The 18,356-nt window shown below is 53.7% G+C and overlaps 1 protein-coding gene across 4 annotated transcripts in view; it reads right to left on the minus strand.

Moving 5' to 3' along the window:
* Positions 1–5,150: 5,150 nt before the first annotated feature.
* The window catches only part of Elfn1 (extracellular leucine-rich repeat and fibronectin type III domain containing 1), a 65,465-nt gene continuing 52,259 nt past the window's right edge, over positions 5,151–18,356 (minus strand). For 2 of the 4 annotated variants that reach the window (XM_039089190.2, XM_006248924.5), the window contains exon 2: positions 5,151–8,974. In XM_039089190.2, the coding sequence (XP_038945118.1) occupies positions 6,221–8,710 (2,490 nt within the window). In that variant the 5' untranslated portion in view covers positions 8,711–8,974 and the 3' untranslated portion in view covers positions 5,151–6,220. The remainder of the gene's footprint in view (positions 8,975–18,356) is intronic. The other 2 variants (XM_006248926.5, NM_001105913.2) reach the window with 2 other exon arrangements.

Consider the following 18,356-nt stretch of genomic DNA (forward strand, 5'->3'; position numbering starts at 1 on the left):
AACACTTGTGGTCACACTGAGGCAATGTGTGGTTTTCGTAGTGGCTTTATTTGTAATAGCTCAAAATGTAAACATCACCAAATGCCCTTATACAGAGGAGTTATTAAACAACCTCTACCCAGTTGTTCACATAGTGGAATACTACTCACCAATGAAAAGAGAAAAACTACAAACCTGGAGCAACTCAGACAGCCTTCCAAAATCTTCTGGCTGTGAGGAGCTCAAAGGTCACGCAGCATGGGATAACAGATATGACAATCTGAGGAGAGATTGGGGAAGAGGTCTGTGGTTGCCATTAGCAACAGGGATATGGGGGAGGGGGTCTGTGTGAGGAAAAGTCAAGTCTTCATGGTGGTGATATGTCTAGATAGAGAAGGTACGTTTAGATAAAGACAGTAAGTTCTCATGCCTGTATGCACGCGCACATGCGCGCGCGCGCACGCACACACACACACACACACACACACACACACACACACACACGCACACACGCATGCACACAAACCAAACAAGCCCCTGCCATATCACGAATAAGTTTCAGCAATATGCAAGCGGGTTTCCAGGTTTTGACCCTGTAATAGAGTGGGGTAAGATGTCACCATGGCAACAGCTTGTGATGCTACACATCTTTGCAACTCTCTGTAACTCTAGATTTCCAATGTAAATGATAAGTCCACTGGGCTGGAGACACAGCTCAGTGTGAGTGTGTGAGCATGGGGACCTGAGTTTGGTCCACGGAACCTCCATGGAGACCAGGTAGGACTGTGCACTCTTATAGGTGGAGACAGGAAGATCTCTGGAGCAGGCTGATCAAAATGAGTTCCAGATTCGGTGAGGGACCGACCCTGTCTCAAAAATCACAGTGGAGAGTGACCAAGGATGTCACCCAATTCTGGACCCAGAATCTGCTGGGACAGACTTCTGTGGACTTCTTGGGCGGGGCGAAGCGTGGACGCTGTCCGTGGTACTGAACAACACCACCTCTCCAACAGACTCCCCTGTCGAATCCTTCCCTGCGACTCTAGCCCTCCACTCTCCTATACACATTGCCCACACCTACTTCCTTGTCACCCCCCCACCTTTGCACAGAGCACCCCACTCCTGGCCAGAGAAGAGAGAGGACCCCTAAGAAGGGAGGGAGTGGAGGATCCCAGTGGTCCTGGGCAGACCTCCAATTACCATGGTTATCGCTGGGTGGAGCAACACCGTACGATCTCATTTCTTTATGTTCAGCTGTGTTCTCAGTCTTATGTAATAAAAGGATTACTTCTGAGATAAGAAGAATCAATAAAACTTATTATGCTTTAAAATACCACCGCAGGCTCCCTGGGGTTCGCAGCTCGCTCGGATTTCTTCACACTTGCAAAGAAGGCTGGCCAGCCCAGCTGACGCCCTGCCCCAGTTTCTAACAGCAGTGACAGCCTGCCTCCCACCTGCCTCCCTGCTGGGTGTGCCCTGGGGGTCCATTCCCTTTCCCTGGCCCCACCTCCCATCTCGAGGCTGCCAGTTCTTGTCTGTCCTTCTTTCAAGGTCTCACTTGAGCATCTCCCTTGAAGAGCGTCCCTGTCCCGGTCCAGAGAAGCTTCTTCTGCCATTGTCCTGGCTGGCATGTTGGCATCGCAGGCTGGTCTGTTCTCTACGTTGCCTCTCTGACACTGGATGTCAGCATCAGGGTCCCGGTGGCCTCTGCTCTCATGCTACATGGCCACCGAGGACTCACAGAGAGATGGGGGAGAGATGGGAATAGACCAAGCCCTGGCCAGCTTCAACCCTCCCCAGTGGTCCCTCTCCAAGGTAGTAAGGCCCTGTCCCCTTTCCCCTTTGAGGAAGTTCGCCTACCCTGGGCTCCCCTACACTTCTCCTACAACTAGGGTTGCTGCACGCTCAGGAGTGGCAGTGGCGTTTGTTGACATTTCCCAGAGCGCAGTACACAGTAGGTGTCCCATAATTGCATGTTGAATAAACAAGTGAATACGTTAATGGATGTTTTCTGCTTTAAACCCTCTTTCCTTGGGAGGATCTTTATCTGATGCCCAATTAGGAAGTGACCTGTCCCTCCTCAGCCTGACAGGACACTGCCCAGGAGTTAAACTGTCACACCTTGAAAACGGGTGGGACTGTTTCAACAGGTATTAGTCCTGTGCTTTGAAAGGAAAGAGAAGCCAGAGACTCAGCCTGGGCTCCGACCCACTGCCTCAGCTTTCCTGGTTGGTTTCTGCTGGAGGTTGTGAGGCCCCGATTGAACCGTGTGCTCTTTATCTGTTGCTGTTTGTTCTGTGGAAGCTTCTGGTCCCCGTCAGCTGGAGAGGATGCTCTGCTCTTTATGGGAAGCCCCGACTGTCTGCCTCAATGGGCTGGCTCTCCCTGCTTGGTTACTGCTGAATGCTTACATCTCGGATTTGATAGCTTTACCATCTCTCCATCTCTTTCACTTTGGTTTGCAATATATTTAATAATATTCACTCATTCAGATAAAAAAGTACAGCTTGGAGATCATCCCCTGGGCCATACAGAAGAGACATCTATGGCTGGCATGACCCCAGGCTGCTCCTACAGGACTGGGTTGTGGAAGCTAAGAGGCATGTGGAGTGGGCTTTGTCCTCCCAAGTCCTCTCATCCACACCTGCGGCTGCCTTGTGTGCTGGTTTTGTGGCAGAGAATAACGGACAGTGTCACCTGTGAGACTGTCCCGGTAACAGGAGGAGAGGGTGGGGGTACCACCCCCACACTGGATGGAGGAGATGGCTGGGACTTAGGGAATCTATGTGGCTGGATGTGCGAACAGAGCCTCTGATTCAAGCTCCAAGACCCTTCATTTTCCACTGGGAAGCCAAAGAGCAGGGACCATGGGCAGAGTTCCCACGTCTCCACCCCAAACTGGACTCAGATGCCCTCACTTCTTCAATCCTCCATCCAAGTCCCATAGCTTTCAGGAGCCCCCACCCCGGCTTTCTCCCTTTATCCCCTAAGCATGTCCTTGTATACCTCCGAGGTCACCACTTTCTTCTATGGCTTGTAGCTGCCAGCCTGCGAGTTCCCAAGCTCAGCTGGGCACAGAGTCTTGCACACAGTAGGTACTTAATAAATGGGCCGGGACTGGAGAGATGGCTCAGCAATTAAGAGTACTGGATGCTCTTTCAGAGAAGCCAAGTTTTATTCCTAGCACCCACATGATTCAGAACCATCCAAAACTGCAATTCCAGGAGATTGGACACCCTCCTCTGACCCCCATAGGCACCAGGAATACACATGGTGCACACACATGCATGCAGACACACATTTATACACACGAAATAAATCTTAATTTATTTTAATGTGTAGGTCTTCTCCTGGTCCCTCATCAAACATACTCTGAACTTTTCAAGTAAATATGGAGTTCCGTCACCAGGTCAGTGTTGAGTTGACTCCATTTAACCCCCAAGAGACCATGGGAGACCAGGAGCTGCTGTCTGAGCTCTGGCAGCTGAGCATCCTGCTTCTGTCTCCCACCTCTTGCCTCTCTGCCCTTGTCCTTCTCTGGACCTATGATGCTTCCACCAAACCCCATCTTGGTGCTAGTTCTCTCTGTCCTGGTCCTCCTATAAATAGCCATTTTGTCTCCTTGGTGACAGGGAATGTGTTGAGCAAGCCTGGCCATCTTCCTCTGTCCTTTAACCAGAATGGTCACTGAGTGGACACTGAATGTGTCCCTGAGCAGAAAAGGTCCTCCTTTGAGTCCCTATCATAAACTCTGAGTTCTACATTTCCCCTCTGGGTGTGACCACACTATTCTGAACCACCTATGGATCCTACAGAGCTGGGAAGGGGCTACTGTGGTTGGGGCCTGGTTGGCTGGACAAGAAAGATCAGGCCATGAAGTGTTTGAAGGGGACCCAGTTAAAGGGTTTACTGGTAGGGTACCCTGGTTAGGAATCCAGCGTGGGCCCTGTGTACAGTTCTATGCTCCCCTCTGGGGACGCAGGAGACTGAACTGGACCTTGGGGCTCTGTGGATCTAAGGAAGGTGCCTAGAGTTGAAGGGGAGGGATGAGCCTTCTGTCCCTGAGAGTTTGCAAGCAGAGGCTGTTGATCCAGGGCTGCCCCCAGACCCCAGGCCTCCTCCCACCCTCTCCACCCTCATCTCCAACCAAGCTGGGACCTAGGTCCTCCCCACAGCTCATCAGACACCAAAGCCTGCTGCTTTTCACAAGTCTCCAGACCCCTTGTTGGATCCAGGATGTGGTATCTTGCTGGGTCTTTATCATCAGTCCATGTTAGAAATTGTTTTCCCTCGGTGGGGAGCCCTCAGTGACTAGGGCCTTTAGGGGGGCTGAGGGGTAGGTCCTCAAACTAGGTTGGGAATATTGATTGGGAGCCATGCCTCCTGTCTTCCCAGGAGGGAGAATGACCTCAGGGTTCCACAGGTAAGAAGGAACAAGGTGTTCCTCCCCGATACAGCATTAAACCTCTCTGGAAGACACCAGCTCTGCGTGGGGTGATCATAGCACTGGGTAGAGGGCTGTAGATGGCGTATGTTTCTGACAACAGGTGGCTACAGTCTCAGTAAAAGGAAGTACCAAGACTAGCCTTGGGACAGGACTTACTTCTACCAGCTCCAGAAACTGAAGAACCTAGAAAGACCGTAGCTGCTCATCCCTCTTGAGTGGGACCACCTAGAGAAGGCCACTGAGACAGAGAATGGGTGAGAGGCAAGGGCTGGTTGTGGGAGAATGAAGGGTGGCTTTGTGTTGCAGGGAAGGGAGGGCCCTCTCTCCATGTGGGCAGAGCTCTGGGTATGGAAGGGCTCACCCACAGATACACCCTGTAGCCACCCACCGTACCCTAACCCAACCCACCATCACCACCTCGTTCAGAGTTGCCTCTGGTATTTCTGATTGTCCCCACCCCTCAGCCACTAGGAATGCACGTGGGTGGGCCCTGCCATAGCTGTCACCCTCCTCAGCCTCCTCCTGCCTCTAGCTGATCCATCCACACTAGTTCCCACCCTCAGAGAAACTGGACACTTCCTTCCAATGTGAGCCACGAACCTTCCCGCAGGCTCCCATGGAGCTCCTCAAAGCCACGATCCACAATCACGTGCCCAAATGGGACCCTGAACCACCACCACCACCACCACCACTACCCCCAGGAAAAACCCACAGAACACGTGTATTTGGATTTTTTTTCTTTGCTGAGTTTTTTTTTTTTTAAGTAGACATAGTCTTTTTTTCTCTCTCATTTTACAGCAAACTTTGCAAATATAGATTTTTTTTCTGTACAATAGAACAACTACAGTATACAATGAAGATGGGGCCGAGGTGGGGGGGACCCACAATGTTTCCCAGCCTGCACCCCTCTTGCCACCCTGACCGGTCCCCAGGCACAGTCTCCACCTCCCCACTAGAGTCCCACAGCCTCTGGATGCTGCCAAGGGCCAGTGGCCCATCTGCCTTGGCTCCACCCCTTTGCACTCCACAGCCTGGAGATCATATTTAGGGGGTGCCTTGAAGCTGGCTATACTGGTCACGCACCCCACGCTAGGTGATTTAGTTCTTTCTCCTTTCTTTTTTTCTTTCTTTTTTTTTTAAGATTTTCATTTTTATATATATATTTTTAAAAAGGAAGAAAATAAAGAGAGAGAGAGAGAGAGAGAGAGAGAGAGAGAGAGAGAGAAGAAAGGAGGAAAAGAAAGAGAAGACTCAAAACAGGAAAGATAATGGAAAAACTTCCCCTCCCCCACCCCCACCCCTAAGACACAGTTTTCCGAAGTCCCATGTGTGCATGTCTGTGCATGTGTGTGTGTGAGAGTGTGTGCATGCATGTGCGTATGTTTGTGTGTGCACGCGCACATGCATGTGTATGCATTTGTGTGTGAGTGTGTGTGTGTGTGTGTGAGTGTGTGTGTGTGTGTGTGTGTGTGTGTGTGTCTTGCTTGCTTGCTTGCACCAGGCAGCAGGCACATTACAGTTTACATGGAAATTAGTATATCTACTGTTGCGGCCACCTGCGGCCTCCTCAAGCTGTCCCTGTGGGCCAGGTGCGGAACGCAGCGGCCCCTGATTGTGCACATACGTTGGATTTAGTGTTGAGTCTCAGTCAGGGATAGCTGCTGTGGATGGTCTGTCCTTTTTGGTCCAAAGGGCATCACGAGTTTCGGAGAGGACAGGGCCAGGCTGCCTTTGGCCCTGCTAACGGGGTGGGGGGTGGGGGGGTGGGGGGGTGGGAGGTGGGGGTGGGGAGGTTCAGGACTTGTGCTGGGCAGACACGCCTTTCCAGTAGTCTAGGATGTCATGCAGGTCCTCGTCTTTAGCAAACTGGACCTTCTTGCGCAGGGCGTGGCCAGCCGCCATGAACTCCGCATCATCCTTGTGTCTCCGCCGGCTTAGTCTGAGACGCTCCCAGATGCTTGGGGATGCCCTGCAGGTGTACTCGGGGCTGGATGAATAGCTCAGGTTGTGGTACTGCGGGGACAGTTGCGAGTAGACGAGGTCTCGGGGTCGTGGCCGGGTCAGAGGCTCCAAGATAGATGCCTTTCGGCCTCCCAAACCCTCATGAGTGGGTGGAGGTGGTGGCGGAGCAGGTGGCTCGGCAGGGTGAGAGCCGGGGTACGAGTGCCGATGCTCGCCATACTGGCGACTCTTGTCGGCCTCCGCCCGCAGCACAGTGGCCGCGGGTGTCACAGTGAGGATGGTCTCGGGCACAGGTGAGCTTTTTTCAATGTACTTGGTCTCGGTGGCTGGGGCCTTATGTGCGCCGGCCGTCTCAGCCCGGAAGGTGCGAGGGCTGCGTGCAGAACCGCTGGATGAAGTGCTGGCCCTCGGGGGCCCGGTCGCAGCCTCCACACTGTGGTGCCGCTGCAGGCCACCATGGCCAAAGGCATCTTTGTATACAGGGGATAGGAAGCTGTGCTTGCTGGCCAGAGGCTCGGACAGCAGCACCAGCTGCGGCTCAGCCGCGGACACGGCCCCTGATTTGGCGCCCTGGAAGGAGGTGGATTCTGACTTGAGTGCGTCTATGCAGTTGTTAATGATCTGGTTGACTCTGTCCACTTCCTTGGCAATGGTGGAGATCTCGGCTACCGAGCTCTGGGTTTCAGGGGCAGGCCGGCTCAGCTCACAGCCTCTGCGTTCCGGCGGCTCCCCTGTGCGCACTTCAATGTAGTTCCCCTTGGTGGCCTTGGGGGTCTCGCCGCTCTCCACCAGCTTATACTGCTCCACGTCGCTGGTGGCAGCTGGCAGGTAGGGTATTCGAGTCACAGCCTCAGGGCCCAGCAGCGGGCCCTGGGTCAGCGGAGCCAGCCCGGGTGCCTCGATCTCAGGGCCGTACTTAAGTTCAATGATGGTCTTTTTCAAGCTGCCAGCGGCTGCTGCCACGGCCTTCTTGTGTTTCTCCTCCTGTCGCCTCCGCTTTCGCAGGCAGTAGTACACGGCACCCAGCACCAGCACCATGCCGAAGAGGCAGCCCAGGATGGTCATGATGTAGTGGGTGGCTGTGGAGGGGCTGGGCACGGGGCCGGGTGGGCTGGGTGGCTTGGGCAGGCAGATGGTAAGGCAGGTGTGGTTATGATGGGTGCCAGAACTCGTGGAGACCACGCAGTACGTGTAGTTGGTGAGCGTGTAGAGATTGGTGAGGCGGATCTCCTCCTGAGGCTGAGTCAGCTTGGACACCGTGAACGATTTACTGTTGTTGTACTGCTCCAGTGTGTACATGCGGTTGAAAGGGCTGGGCAGCTGCACCATGATGGTGGCTGAGTTCTGGGTCAGCTGCTTGACTTTCATGGAGGGACGGGCCTCTGTCTGAGGGACCAGTGTCGTCAGGACCACCAGTGGCGTGGTGCCGTCTCCAGAGAAGCACTCGTCATCAGCGCAGGGCATGTCACTGGGCTCTGGAGGAGGCGGAGGTGGCGAATGTCCTGGCTGTGATCGGCCGGGCACCGGGCGGGGCGGGCCAAGCACTTCAGCAGTGTAGGAGCCCTCAGTGCACACGGACTGCAGCTTGCTAAGGATGCTACGTTGGTGGCCGTGGCGGCCTTGGCCCAGGAGGAAGTAGCCCGCGTAGACGGGAGGAGACTCACACTGCACACGGTCGTGGGTCTGGGTGGCGTTGGTGAAGGCTGCCAGCCAGCGCAGGAAACCCAGCAGCTCGCAGGAGCAGTAGAAAGGGTTGCTGTAAATCTCGCACACCGAGAGCTTGGTCAGGCCCGCGAAGGTGCCACTGCCAAGCTGCTGGATGCGGTTCATGGAGAGATCTATGTTGACTATGTTGGGGCACTCCCAGAAGGCGCTGGCCATCACCACCTCGATGAGGTTGGCCTGCAGATACAGGTACTCGAGCTTGCTCAGGCCCCTCAGCATGCCCTCCGTAAGGTTGCGCAGCCGGTTGTAACCCAGCTGCAGCACCTGGAGGTTGAACTGGCCAGAGAAGGCCCCGTCCTCGATGTAGCCTATCTCATTCTTGGTGAGGTTGAGGTATGTGAGGTTCCCGAAGCGGCTGAGGGACGCGTACTGCACGCTGCGGATGCGGTTCTCGTTAAGCCGCAGGTCCACGATGGTGTTGTTGATCTGCTGGGGGATGGCCTCATAGGGCGGCTGGTTCTGACTGCAGATGGCCAGCCACACGAAGCCCTTGTCACCCTCAATCAGCCAGCAGTCACCTTGGGCCAGCCCACAAGCGTGCAGTAATGTGGCGGCTGCCACAAGTACCCACGGTGCACCCCACCCGTGCCCAGCCATCTTGGGACACTCTGCCTTGGGGATGCGGGGGATGGGCAGTGGTCCCTCCCCAGGGGACTTAGGGATGGGATATAGCACTGCCTGCACTGTCAGAGATGTCCTGTCCCAAGCTGCATGGCGCAGGTGCTGGGAGGGAGAATGGCTCCCTCACTGCCCACCGCCCCTTGTCGTCCTCCCGGGTCCTGAGGTGACCACAGCTTGCTTTTCCATGGGCCTGTGTGTCCTGGTGGCTTCGCCCGGTTCCTCTGCCTGAAGTGTTCTCTGCTGAAAGAGAAGAGAGAAGAGAGTAAGTCACAGAAAAAAGCCACATCCAAAGTCACGGGGTGACCGTCCATCCGTCTAAAGAATTCAGCTGAGAGGTTGGGGATTTAGCTCAGTGGTAGAGTGCTTGCCTAGCAAGCGCAAGGCCCTGGGTTCGGTCCCCAAGTCCGGAAAAAAAAAAAAAAAAAGAAAGAAAGAAAGAAAAAGAAAAGAATTCAGCTGAGCCACCCCACCAGTGTCTGGCTTTAAAATGGAAACCACGATACGTGTCCCAGATCATCAGCTGGGCTGAGAGAGTCCGGGATCACCGAGGAAAGCAGACCTCCTCCAGGACTAGTTTCTTCAAGTACAAGGTGGACATGATGTCCCTTTGAGTGGCCAGCTCGGAGGTATTGCAGTGAGTGACACTGGGCATGGCCTTGGATCCACAGGGAAAGGGTCTAGAGAAGGGACTCAGAGTCCTTCAGACAGTGAGTGGCAGAGCTGGCTATGGCTAAGGACGGGACATAGTCCCTTTGAGTTATTGATGCTCTGCCGGGCCCCCTGGAATGCTTCAAAGTCACCTCTCCCCAAGAAGTGTGAGCTGTGGCACCTGCAGAACCAGCCTGCAGGGGGTGGCGAACACCCAGCCAATGTCCCCAGCCTGAGGCAGATGGGCTTTTCTGCCCTCGAGGAGGCAGGCAGGGGAGTGGCCTGGCACACTCAGGGTTCATGAGTAGAGCTCCTGCCGTGTGGCCCAGTGGGCCACCTCCTCTGGGCCTCAGTTTCTCCAGATGAATCAGATGGCTGAGCTCTGAGGCCATCCATCCACGTGGCACCCAGGACTTGAAGCTGTCCCTACAGGGCAGTTGAGGAGGAACAGCCTGCTCTACCACGGTCTTCTGGGACGGAGGGAGACAGCGAGGTGACTCAGCAAATAATGGAACACTTCCAAGCCTGATGACCGGAGTTCAATCCCCGGGACCCATATGGAGGAAGGAGGGATTCAACTCCTACAAGTTGTCCTCTGACCGCGCCCCCCACACGCAATTAATAAATTAATGTAAAATGTTAAAAACAACAACGAAAAAGAAGTCCTCTCAAGTTTAACAAAAACACCCCTCCCAGTTCCCAGGGCCAGGGCCAGGGCCACCCCCGCTATATCTCACACCCCAAATTGGCATACATGCATGGGTCTCCTCCAACTCATAACCCTGGCCACATATACCCCCAGGACCAGGACTGTGCCTTTCCCCAATTTCCAGAGCTCAGAGTGCATGCGAATGGGACTGTGGGGTGACAGGAAGAGACTTCCCGGTAGAACTAGGGTCCTTTACGTCGCGCTACACACCCTGCCCACTTGTGCGACGGAGAAATGGGTGTTAGCCTGTTAATACGGGGATTTACAGCAGCCTCTGTCACTACTCAGTGGCCTGGCCGGCAGCCAGCGAGTGTATTTCACCAATATTGACAGCTGCAACGGGGCTGCACTGAGGCGACTCAAATGAGGAGGGAATATATATATATTTCCCTTTTGCAAACACTATAAACAGGGCCTGGCTCCCAAGAGAATCCATTTCTGATTGAGAAAGATGAAGTGGACAGATTGGAGACCCGGAGGAACCCAGGCACTGCCTTGGGGTGCAGCAGCCTAGGGTCTGCTTGAGTCCTGCACGCCGGAGCTGGAAAGGGGACATAGGACAGTTGGGGTGGCATGATCCTCAGCCAGCAAGCGAGGCCTGAGAACTTCGTTGGGTTTTGACACCAATGACAAGGGCATGGTGATGGTACAATGTATCCTCAATGCCCTAAAGGCTGGACTGACACCACAGCAGTGCTCAAGGCAGAGCTGGTAGTGCTGGTCTTGAGCACACTGGTCTGGGTGGGCAGGGCCTTTCTGTCCCAGCCTCCAGGAGGGGTGGTGTCTGGCAAGAGAGCTTAATCAGCTGTAATCTCTCGCTCAAAATAACCGAAAGTGGAGTTAAGTAGGATTACAGGCCGAAAGAGGCTCCGAGATGTCTCCTGCAGTGCGCCGGCCTCCTACGCACACAATTGCAGGTGTGTACAATGGACGTTTGCCTTCCTGTCCTCCTAGGCACACATGCCTATGCTCACCCACACGTGTAGGATAGGCTATGTGGGGACTCACAGGTCCTCTTTTGTCCCCTCTTGCCTCTTTCATGTTCTCTGTCACCATGTGACATCATGTAAGGCAGGCAGTCTAGCCGTTTGTGCTATGACTCAGTGTAGGGAACAGCTCCTGCTCCCCGCCCTCCCCTGCCGGATGGTGGGGCTGCTGTATGAGAGCAGAGTGTGAGGGACCCTGCCTCCAGCCATGGTCTGGTCATCTGTATCTTCCTACGGCCATCTGCCATCCAACACCCAGGCTTATCAGCAATGATGGGGTCTTTGGTAGGGCAGGAACCCATGGCTGTCCCCTCTTCTATGGTTAGCAGCCTCTCAAACAAGGGAAGACAGACCCACTTCTCACGTTGCCTCACAGGGACTCCCATGACCTCAGTCCTATGGGCTCCAAAATTCTCCTTCCACACTTAGCTTTACAGATCAGGGAAACTGAGATCCAGAAAGAAAGGCCCATCCTGGGTCATGGAGTGAATTGGTCCTTCCTGTCCAGGCCAAGGGTAGGTTGAGAAGACAGGCCCAATGCCACCTGGATCCATGGACACAGAATTAGGTGGAAGACAGAGGACTGGGACCAGGGCCACCATGGGAAGTAGTTATCAAGGGAGCAGAACGCCTACCCTAGATGGGTGACTGTCAATGGCCCAAGATGGTGTCTTGGGGATGAATGGAATGCAAGATCCTCCATTCATACACTCACTCATTCCATAATTCATGTATTCCCCTGTTCTACACCTCCCCGTCTACACCCCCATCTCTCCTTTCACTCTGTGCTCAGTAGTTCAATCACCAAACCAGTCTTCATGGTAGAGGGCAGTGTGTAGACCCTGCATGAGGAGGCTACTTCCTGGCCCTGTGCCCGGTCCACCCCGTGGACCAGACATCAATGGGCCACGTTCTGCGTCAGGGTTCCTCTGCCTGAGTGTGGCTATCTCGTGTCAGAAGTGCAGCCAATGGCTATTGGATATGACCAAGTGCAGCCAATGGCTATTGGACATGACCCTTCTAGAATCTTCTGCTGAAACAACCAGAACACTCAACCTGTGTGCCCCCTCCCTCTCCACCCCTTCCTGCCCTTCAGCGCAAACTTTCTCAAAAGGGTGACATCTGTCTCTCGACTTTATCTTTCCCCAGCCTTGTTCATCCTGGATCTGAGAGAGCGATGTCTCCTGTCCCTGTTGGAGGTGACCTCTGGGGGTGCTAACTCCTGACCTTTGCCTCGCTCACTCCATGGCAGCCTTTGCCACAGGTATCTGATACTCACTGTGCCCTCATCCTGCCTTGGAGCTGGGTTCTCATGGGAACCTGTGGATGACCATCAGTTGGATGTCCAAGGCTGTCCCTTAATGCCTTCCACTTGACTGAACCCCAACTGGTCTCCACATCCCCGACATTTCCTAGACTGCAGGTGAGATGTGGAGATGTGGTGGCCAATGGGCCTACTTTGAAAGGTAGATTCCATGTACAGAGTGCAGGAGCCAAACCTGGGCTTGCTCAGCTCACAAGGACCTCTGAGAGATCCGAGGTAGGAAGCCTCCCATCACAGGGAGGCTTGAAGCCGAAGCCGGGAGCTGAGGGCCCAACCATCTGGCTGGATGGAGATGGCAGAGGTCCCTGAGCGGGTAAATTAGACATTGAAAGATATGTCACAGGCGGAGATGGCTCGGTTGCTAAAGCACTTTCCACGTGAAACTAAAACGCTGGATCCAGCCCCCTGTGAGCCATGTAAAGAGCTGGGCATGTCACCACGGTGCCAGGGATGCAGAGACAGGAGGATCCCTGGGGCTTGAAGGCCAGACAGCTTTGCTGAATCTGCGAATTTCAGACTAGTAAGACCCTGTCTCAAAAGAAAGAAAGAAAGAAAGAAACAAAGAAACAAAGAATGGAAGGAAGAAAGAAAGAGAAAAAACAAAGAAAGAAACAAAGAAGGAGGGAGGGAGGGAGGGAAGGAGGAAGGAAGAGTGAATAGTACCTGAGGTCCATGTGCAGGTACACATGCGTGTGCATGCATGAACAAATACACATCTGCACTCATATGTACAAATACAGAAGGAAGGAACAAAGGAAGGAAGGAACAAGGGAAAGGGAGAGGGAGGGAGGGAGGGAGGGATGGGGGGAAGGAAGAACAGTCAAAGACACCCTAGGAATGATCAGAAGATGAACAGAGTTTTCTCACGGACTCTCGCTAAACACCTGACTCACAGATTGACAGGCCTGAGCAGTGAAACCACTTCCGGCCATACCTTGCTCTGTGCCCTGTTCTCAGCAGGGGGGATTCTGGGCATAGAGTTTAAGCACAGCGGAGGACCCTCAAAGGACCATGAACACAGTCTGGCAGGAGAGAAGAGAGCAGGGGAGATGCATCTGGGGCCATGGGCTGCAGGGCAGGACATTAGATGGAAGGCCTTAGCAGCTGTGTAGGAATCCGGCAGACAGAAAGGAGGATGTGCACACCAGAGAGGGGAGGGGTCCAGGGTACAAGGTCATGTGACCTCACTCTTTAGGGGGTATGGGGCGTTCTGAGGGCAGAGAGGAGTAGGCAGTGCCAGGTAGTAGCCCAAGCTATAGTGGGTGGCTTCTAGGGCAGAGTTGGGGGAGGACCCAGGGTGACAAGAGGCAGGAGGTGTGGGGTTAGTTCCTATCCAGTTCTTCCCCTCCCTGCTCCTGGTCACTTCTCTCCTTTTGAAGCAAAAGGCGTAGTCAGGGACCAGAGAAACTGAGGGTGAGGAATCAAGCCTATGTTGCCCAAGCCTCCCATTTTCAAACCCAGACCTGTTTCCCCACCTGAGTTTCTTTGGGTGTCTGCAGGGGTTTTTCATATAGTGAGAGGGCCAGAGCTCAGTGTCTGGGAATGACTCTTGTACACACACATACACACACACCATACACACCACACACACCACACACACATGGACACAAACACATGCACACACAAAGACACACACCACACACAGACACACACAGACACACACCACACACAGACACACACAGACACACACCACACACAGACACACATAGACACACACACATGCACACACACAGACACACACATGCACACAGATACACACACATGTACACACACAGACACACACATGCACACAGATACACACACATGTACACACACATACAAAAGCACACACATGCACACACAGACACACACATGTACACACACATACAAAAGCACACACACATGCACACACAGACACACACATGTACACACACATACAAAAGCACACACACATGCACACACAGACACACACCATACACAGAGACAGACACACACACAGACACACACATGCACACAGATACACATATGCACACACACACACACACACACACACACACACACACAGAGGACTTCTGCAGCCCAGGCAGACTGATCTGTTAGTAATGTTGTCCCAACCCCACAGCCCTTCGCTGATGATGAATTTCAGTGTGGTGTTCCAGGCCTTTAAACTTCTTATGGTCCGATTTGTATAATCATGGCAGACGAGTGGGACTGATCACGTGTGTCTAAAAATATGGGCTCCGTCTTCGATCATGGAGCTAGAAGAACAGCCAGGGCAGAGCTGGACCTGAGCCAAGTGGAGTGGCTTTCCCTTCCCATCCTGCACCCTCAGGGCAGCGCAGGCCGAGGGCCAGGGAGGGGATGCAGAGAGATGAGTGGAAAGTTATCAATCAATTGATAACTTTTCACTGTCCCAATGTTTTCCCAATAGATCATGTTTACGGCTAACCTCCACACGCCTCTGCAGCAGGGCTCCAGCCAGAACTGTCCTGCGACGCTCTGCGGCAGAGCCCGAGGGCTATGATGGGCAGATCCGGGAGGCTGAGGCTGAGTGGACAGGGGCCAGCCTGCTCCCTGTTCCTCAGCTCAAGTTAATGTGCCGAGGTTGGTTTGGCTAAGCTCTGGCTGGGTGACCTTGGGAAACTTACTGACCCTCTCTGAGTTTCATTCAGATGAGCTTGGTCCTCCCTCCTATGATGAAGAAGCATGTGCCTGGCTATTTAAAGTTTCTAGAACAATGTACAGGGTGTTTTCTCCGTTCCTTCCGGACAGTTTTCTAGACCCACCGTGAGCTAAGGAGGCAGTAGAGAGAAGCCTTGTGAAACGGTGTTGGTGGGCAAAGAATATGTGTAGTTTCACACAGGGAAGGCCCCAGGGACCAGTTTTGGGGGTTTCCTCACTGCCCACTAAGGCTGCCTAGACTTCCCCTACACTTCCAGCCCCTTCCCTCTCCCCCTTCCCCTCTCCCTCCCCCCTTCCCACCCTCAGTTCATGCTCAGCCCAGCTAGTTCAGAATGGCTCAATCAGCAGTCTGTCTCCTTGGGACTTGGACACAGGGTCAGGCCCAGCACACCCTGGACCTTGACTGGCCCTGACCTTGTCCTCCAACTGGCCAGCGACTGGAGGCTAGAGAATGGCACTTGCCCATGCTCTGCTCCTCCCTATGAGAGCTCAGAGATCACCAGGGAGGGTCAAGGTGACAGGGAGACTGTCTAATGTCAGATGACCTTGTAGGAGAACCCCAGGTCCCAACCCATCTACATTTATTGAGCACCTACTGGACACCAAAGCCATCCAGAGGGGTGGGGTGGAAGGAAGGGAGGAAGAGGGAGGGGGAGGGGGAGGGGGAGGGAGAAGCTCAGAGAGGGAAAGCCAGCCAGGAACCAGAGACCAGCAAAAGGCTTCAGCAGGCAATTTGCAGATAAGTAGTCTCCTGACTCACTCCAAACTTCCACAGGGGACCATGGAGCTGAAGCCAGATGCACAAGGCAGCCAGCAGCCCCCGAGAGGCTCCGGCCTGGAGATGCAGGGAGGGGAGTCTGGTCTGCTGTTTCCTTCCCAACTAGAGCTGGGGCCCGATCACTCCCTGTGGCCCTCCCTTCCTCCCTCCCTTCGCTGCTCCAGGCTGCTCTGAAGTTAATTAGGGACCCAAACACTTAATGGTCTCTGAAGCTTCCACCGGGCATCTTTTTAAATTAAAAAAGATGATGTATTGCACCATTGGAGGGAGAAATCAGTCCGCAAAGGCTCCCTGTTCAAGCGCTGGCAGGCGTCTTCGGAGGAGGGTGCCAGGCTGGTCCCTGAAGATGACAGACAGTGTGTGACCCTCTCCAGGAACTCTGCCACGGTTCCCATTGTCAGACAGAGAGCCTCATCTAAAAGCAAGCATGGGTCTGGGTGTCCCATCACACCCCCCATAACTCTGACAGCCAGGAGGTTCTATCTTTAGTCTGACCTGAATCTTTCCAGTTGTTTTGAGAGAAGGCTGGTCTGAGATCTGCTATTCCCCACTAGAGCTGTGCTGACCGCTGAGAATCCCTGAGTTCCAGAAAGCCCCTTTCTGATTCTCCCAACCTCAAGAACTCTGATTCTATTTGGGGGCTTGATATTGGCCTGGTGGGAAGCCCAGGAGTTCTATTGTTGGAGGCTGCTGGGACCCGGAGACAACATGAGTCTGGTCTCACTGTCCTCTCCCAGACAGGCCTGGGTACAGACACATCTGCAAGCCACTCGCCAGGTCAGGCTGACCCTTGTGCTATCGGCATCTTGGCTGTTGGATCTGTACTCATTCCCGGCAATTTCTCATGAACTCAAGATTTGGAGGCATCATTCTGAACTGAGGTCATAAATGCGCCACTATTCTTCAGACGTTACAATTATCCGCGAACTAAAAGCCCACGCAAGGGGCGCTGAAGAGAGGACCAGCGCGTAAGGTTCTTCTATGGAAGTGGGAGGACCCGAGTTCGATCCCCAGTCCCTCATGAAAGCTAGACCTCACAGTACATGCAACCTCAGTGCTGTTCCAAGTTCAGTGAGAGACCCTGTTTCAAAAATGATGTGGAAGGCATGAGACGTGGGCTCTTCAAACAGCCACACCACCTCCCCCATACACACATAATTAATTAATGAGCAATTAGTCCCCAATATTATGTTAATTAGGGAAATTAAGGAAAACACACAAAATCCAGCCTGAGGCTATTGGCATTAAGACATGTATGGCTGGAACCACTGTGTATCTGAGCCTCCAGCTGCCCCTCTGTGGGACACGACTCCATGGGTCTATGACCTCTTGACACAGTCCACATCCCCAACAAGAGTGTGTTGGAAGGAAAGGAGCCCACACCATCCCCTCATACCCAGGGCTGCCCACATTCCGTTTGTCCTGAGAGTTGTCGCTGCACTGCAAGTTCTGAGGAGGTGTGTGAAAGGTATCCTCCTGCCTGGGGCTCACCCTGCTTCTATGGCGTCTACTGCTACAGCCACCACCAGAATGCCCTGTCCCCTTGGGAGCTCCCACAGCTACCAGAATCTCCCAGAGGCCACATCACACCCACCCCAACAGGCATCGAGGAGTGACATTCAACCACCGAGGAGACTCCCCTGAGCCAAGTATGGGAGTTCACAGCCTTGCAGCTCCCAGGAGCCTGACGCAAGCTTGTAAGTTCACGGTCAGCAGATCCTTGGCTTGAGAGCCCAGCCTTGGCTCCCACAGCTCGGCAGAGTGGGGACAATGGCTTGCCCTCTGAGAGGACAACGCCTTACACTTGCCTGGTCTCATATCAATGTTCGCTGCATGTGGAAAAAGGATCAGAATCGACTCCATCCCCCGCCTAAGTAGCAGCAAATGGTTCTGACAAGATGTATTGACCAATCTATTCCTTTAGGTTGATTCCTAATGCTCCAATCTCGCCTCCCCCTCCCTCCTTCCCTCCTTCCCAACCTTGCTCAGCTGGCAACCTTCCTCCAGGACATTTGCATATCGTCACGGATGACCCCAGTAGGGTTGAGGAGACGGCTCCCTCAGTCAGTAAAAATGCTCACTGTGCAAGGAAGAGGCCCAGGTTTCATCTCCAGAACCAACATTAAAAGCAGGCCTGGTCACACTTGCTTACGATCCCAGAGCTGAGAAGGTAAAGCCAAGGGATCCCTGGGGCTGGCTGGGCAGTCAGCTTTGCCTAATTGGTGAGCCCTGGAGAGGGAGAGATCCTGTCTCAAAAACAAGGTGATGGTACCCGGGGAGCTAAGGTTGACCTTCAGCCTCTACACTTGCACACACACACACACACACACACACACACACACACACACACACACTTAAACAAACAAATGATAAGAATTGTACCAGCAGTCATGACAGAAAGACATCTCATGGGAGAGAAGGCAGTCATGGCACTTTCTCCCAGGACATTTCCCGCCCCTCTCTTTCACCAAAACTGTACATATTCTATGACTGGTCACCATTGTCCTTCAGAGGAT

Source organism: Rattus norvegicus, chromosome 12, assembly GCF_036323735.1.
Source record: "Rattus norvegicus strain BN/NHsdMcwi chromosome 12, GRCr8, whole genome shotgun sequence".
Classification (NCBI taxonomy): Eukaryota; Metazoa; Chordata; class Mammalia; order Rodentia; family Muridae; genus Rattus; species Rattus norvegicus.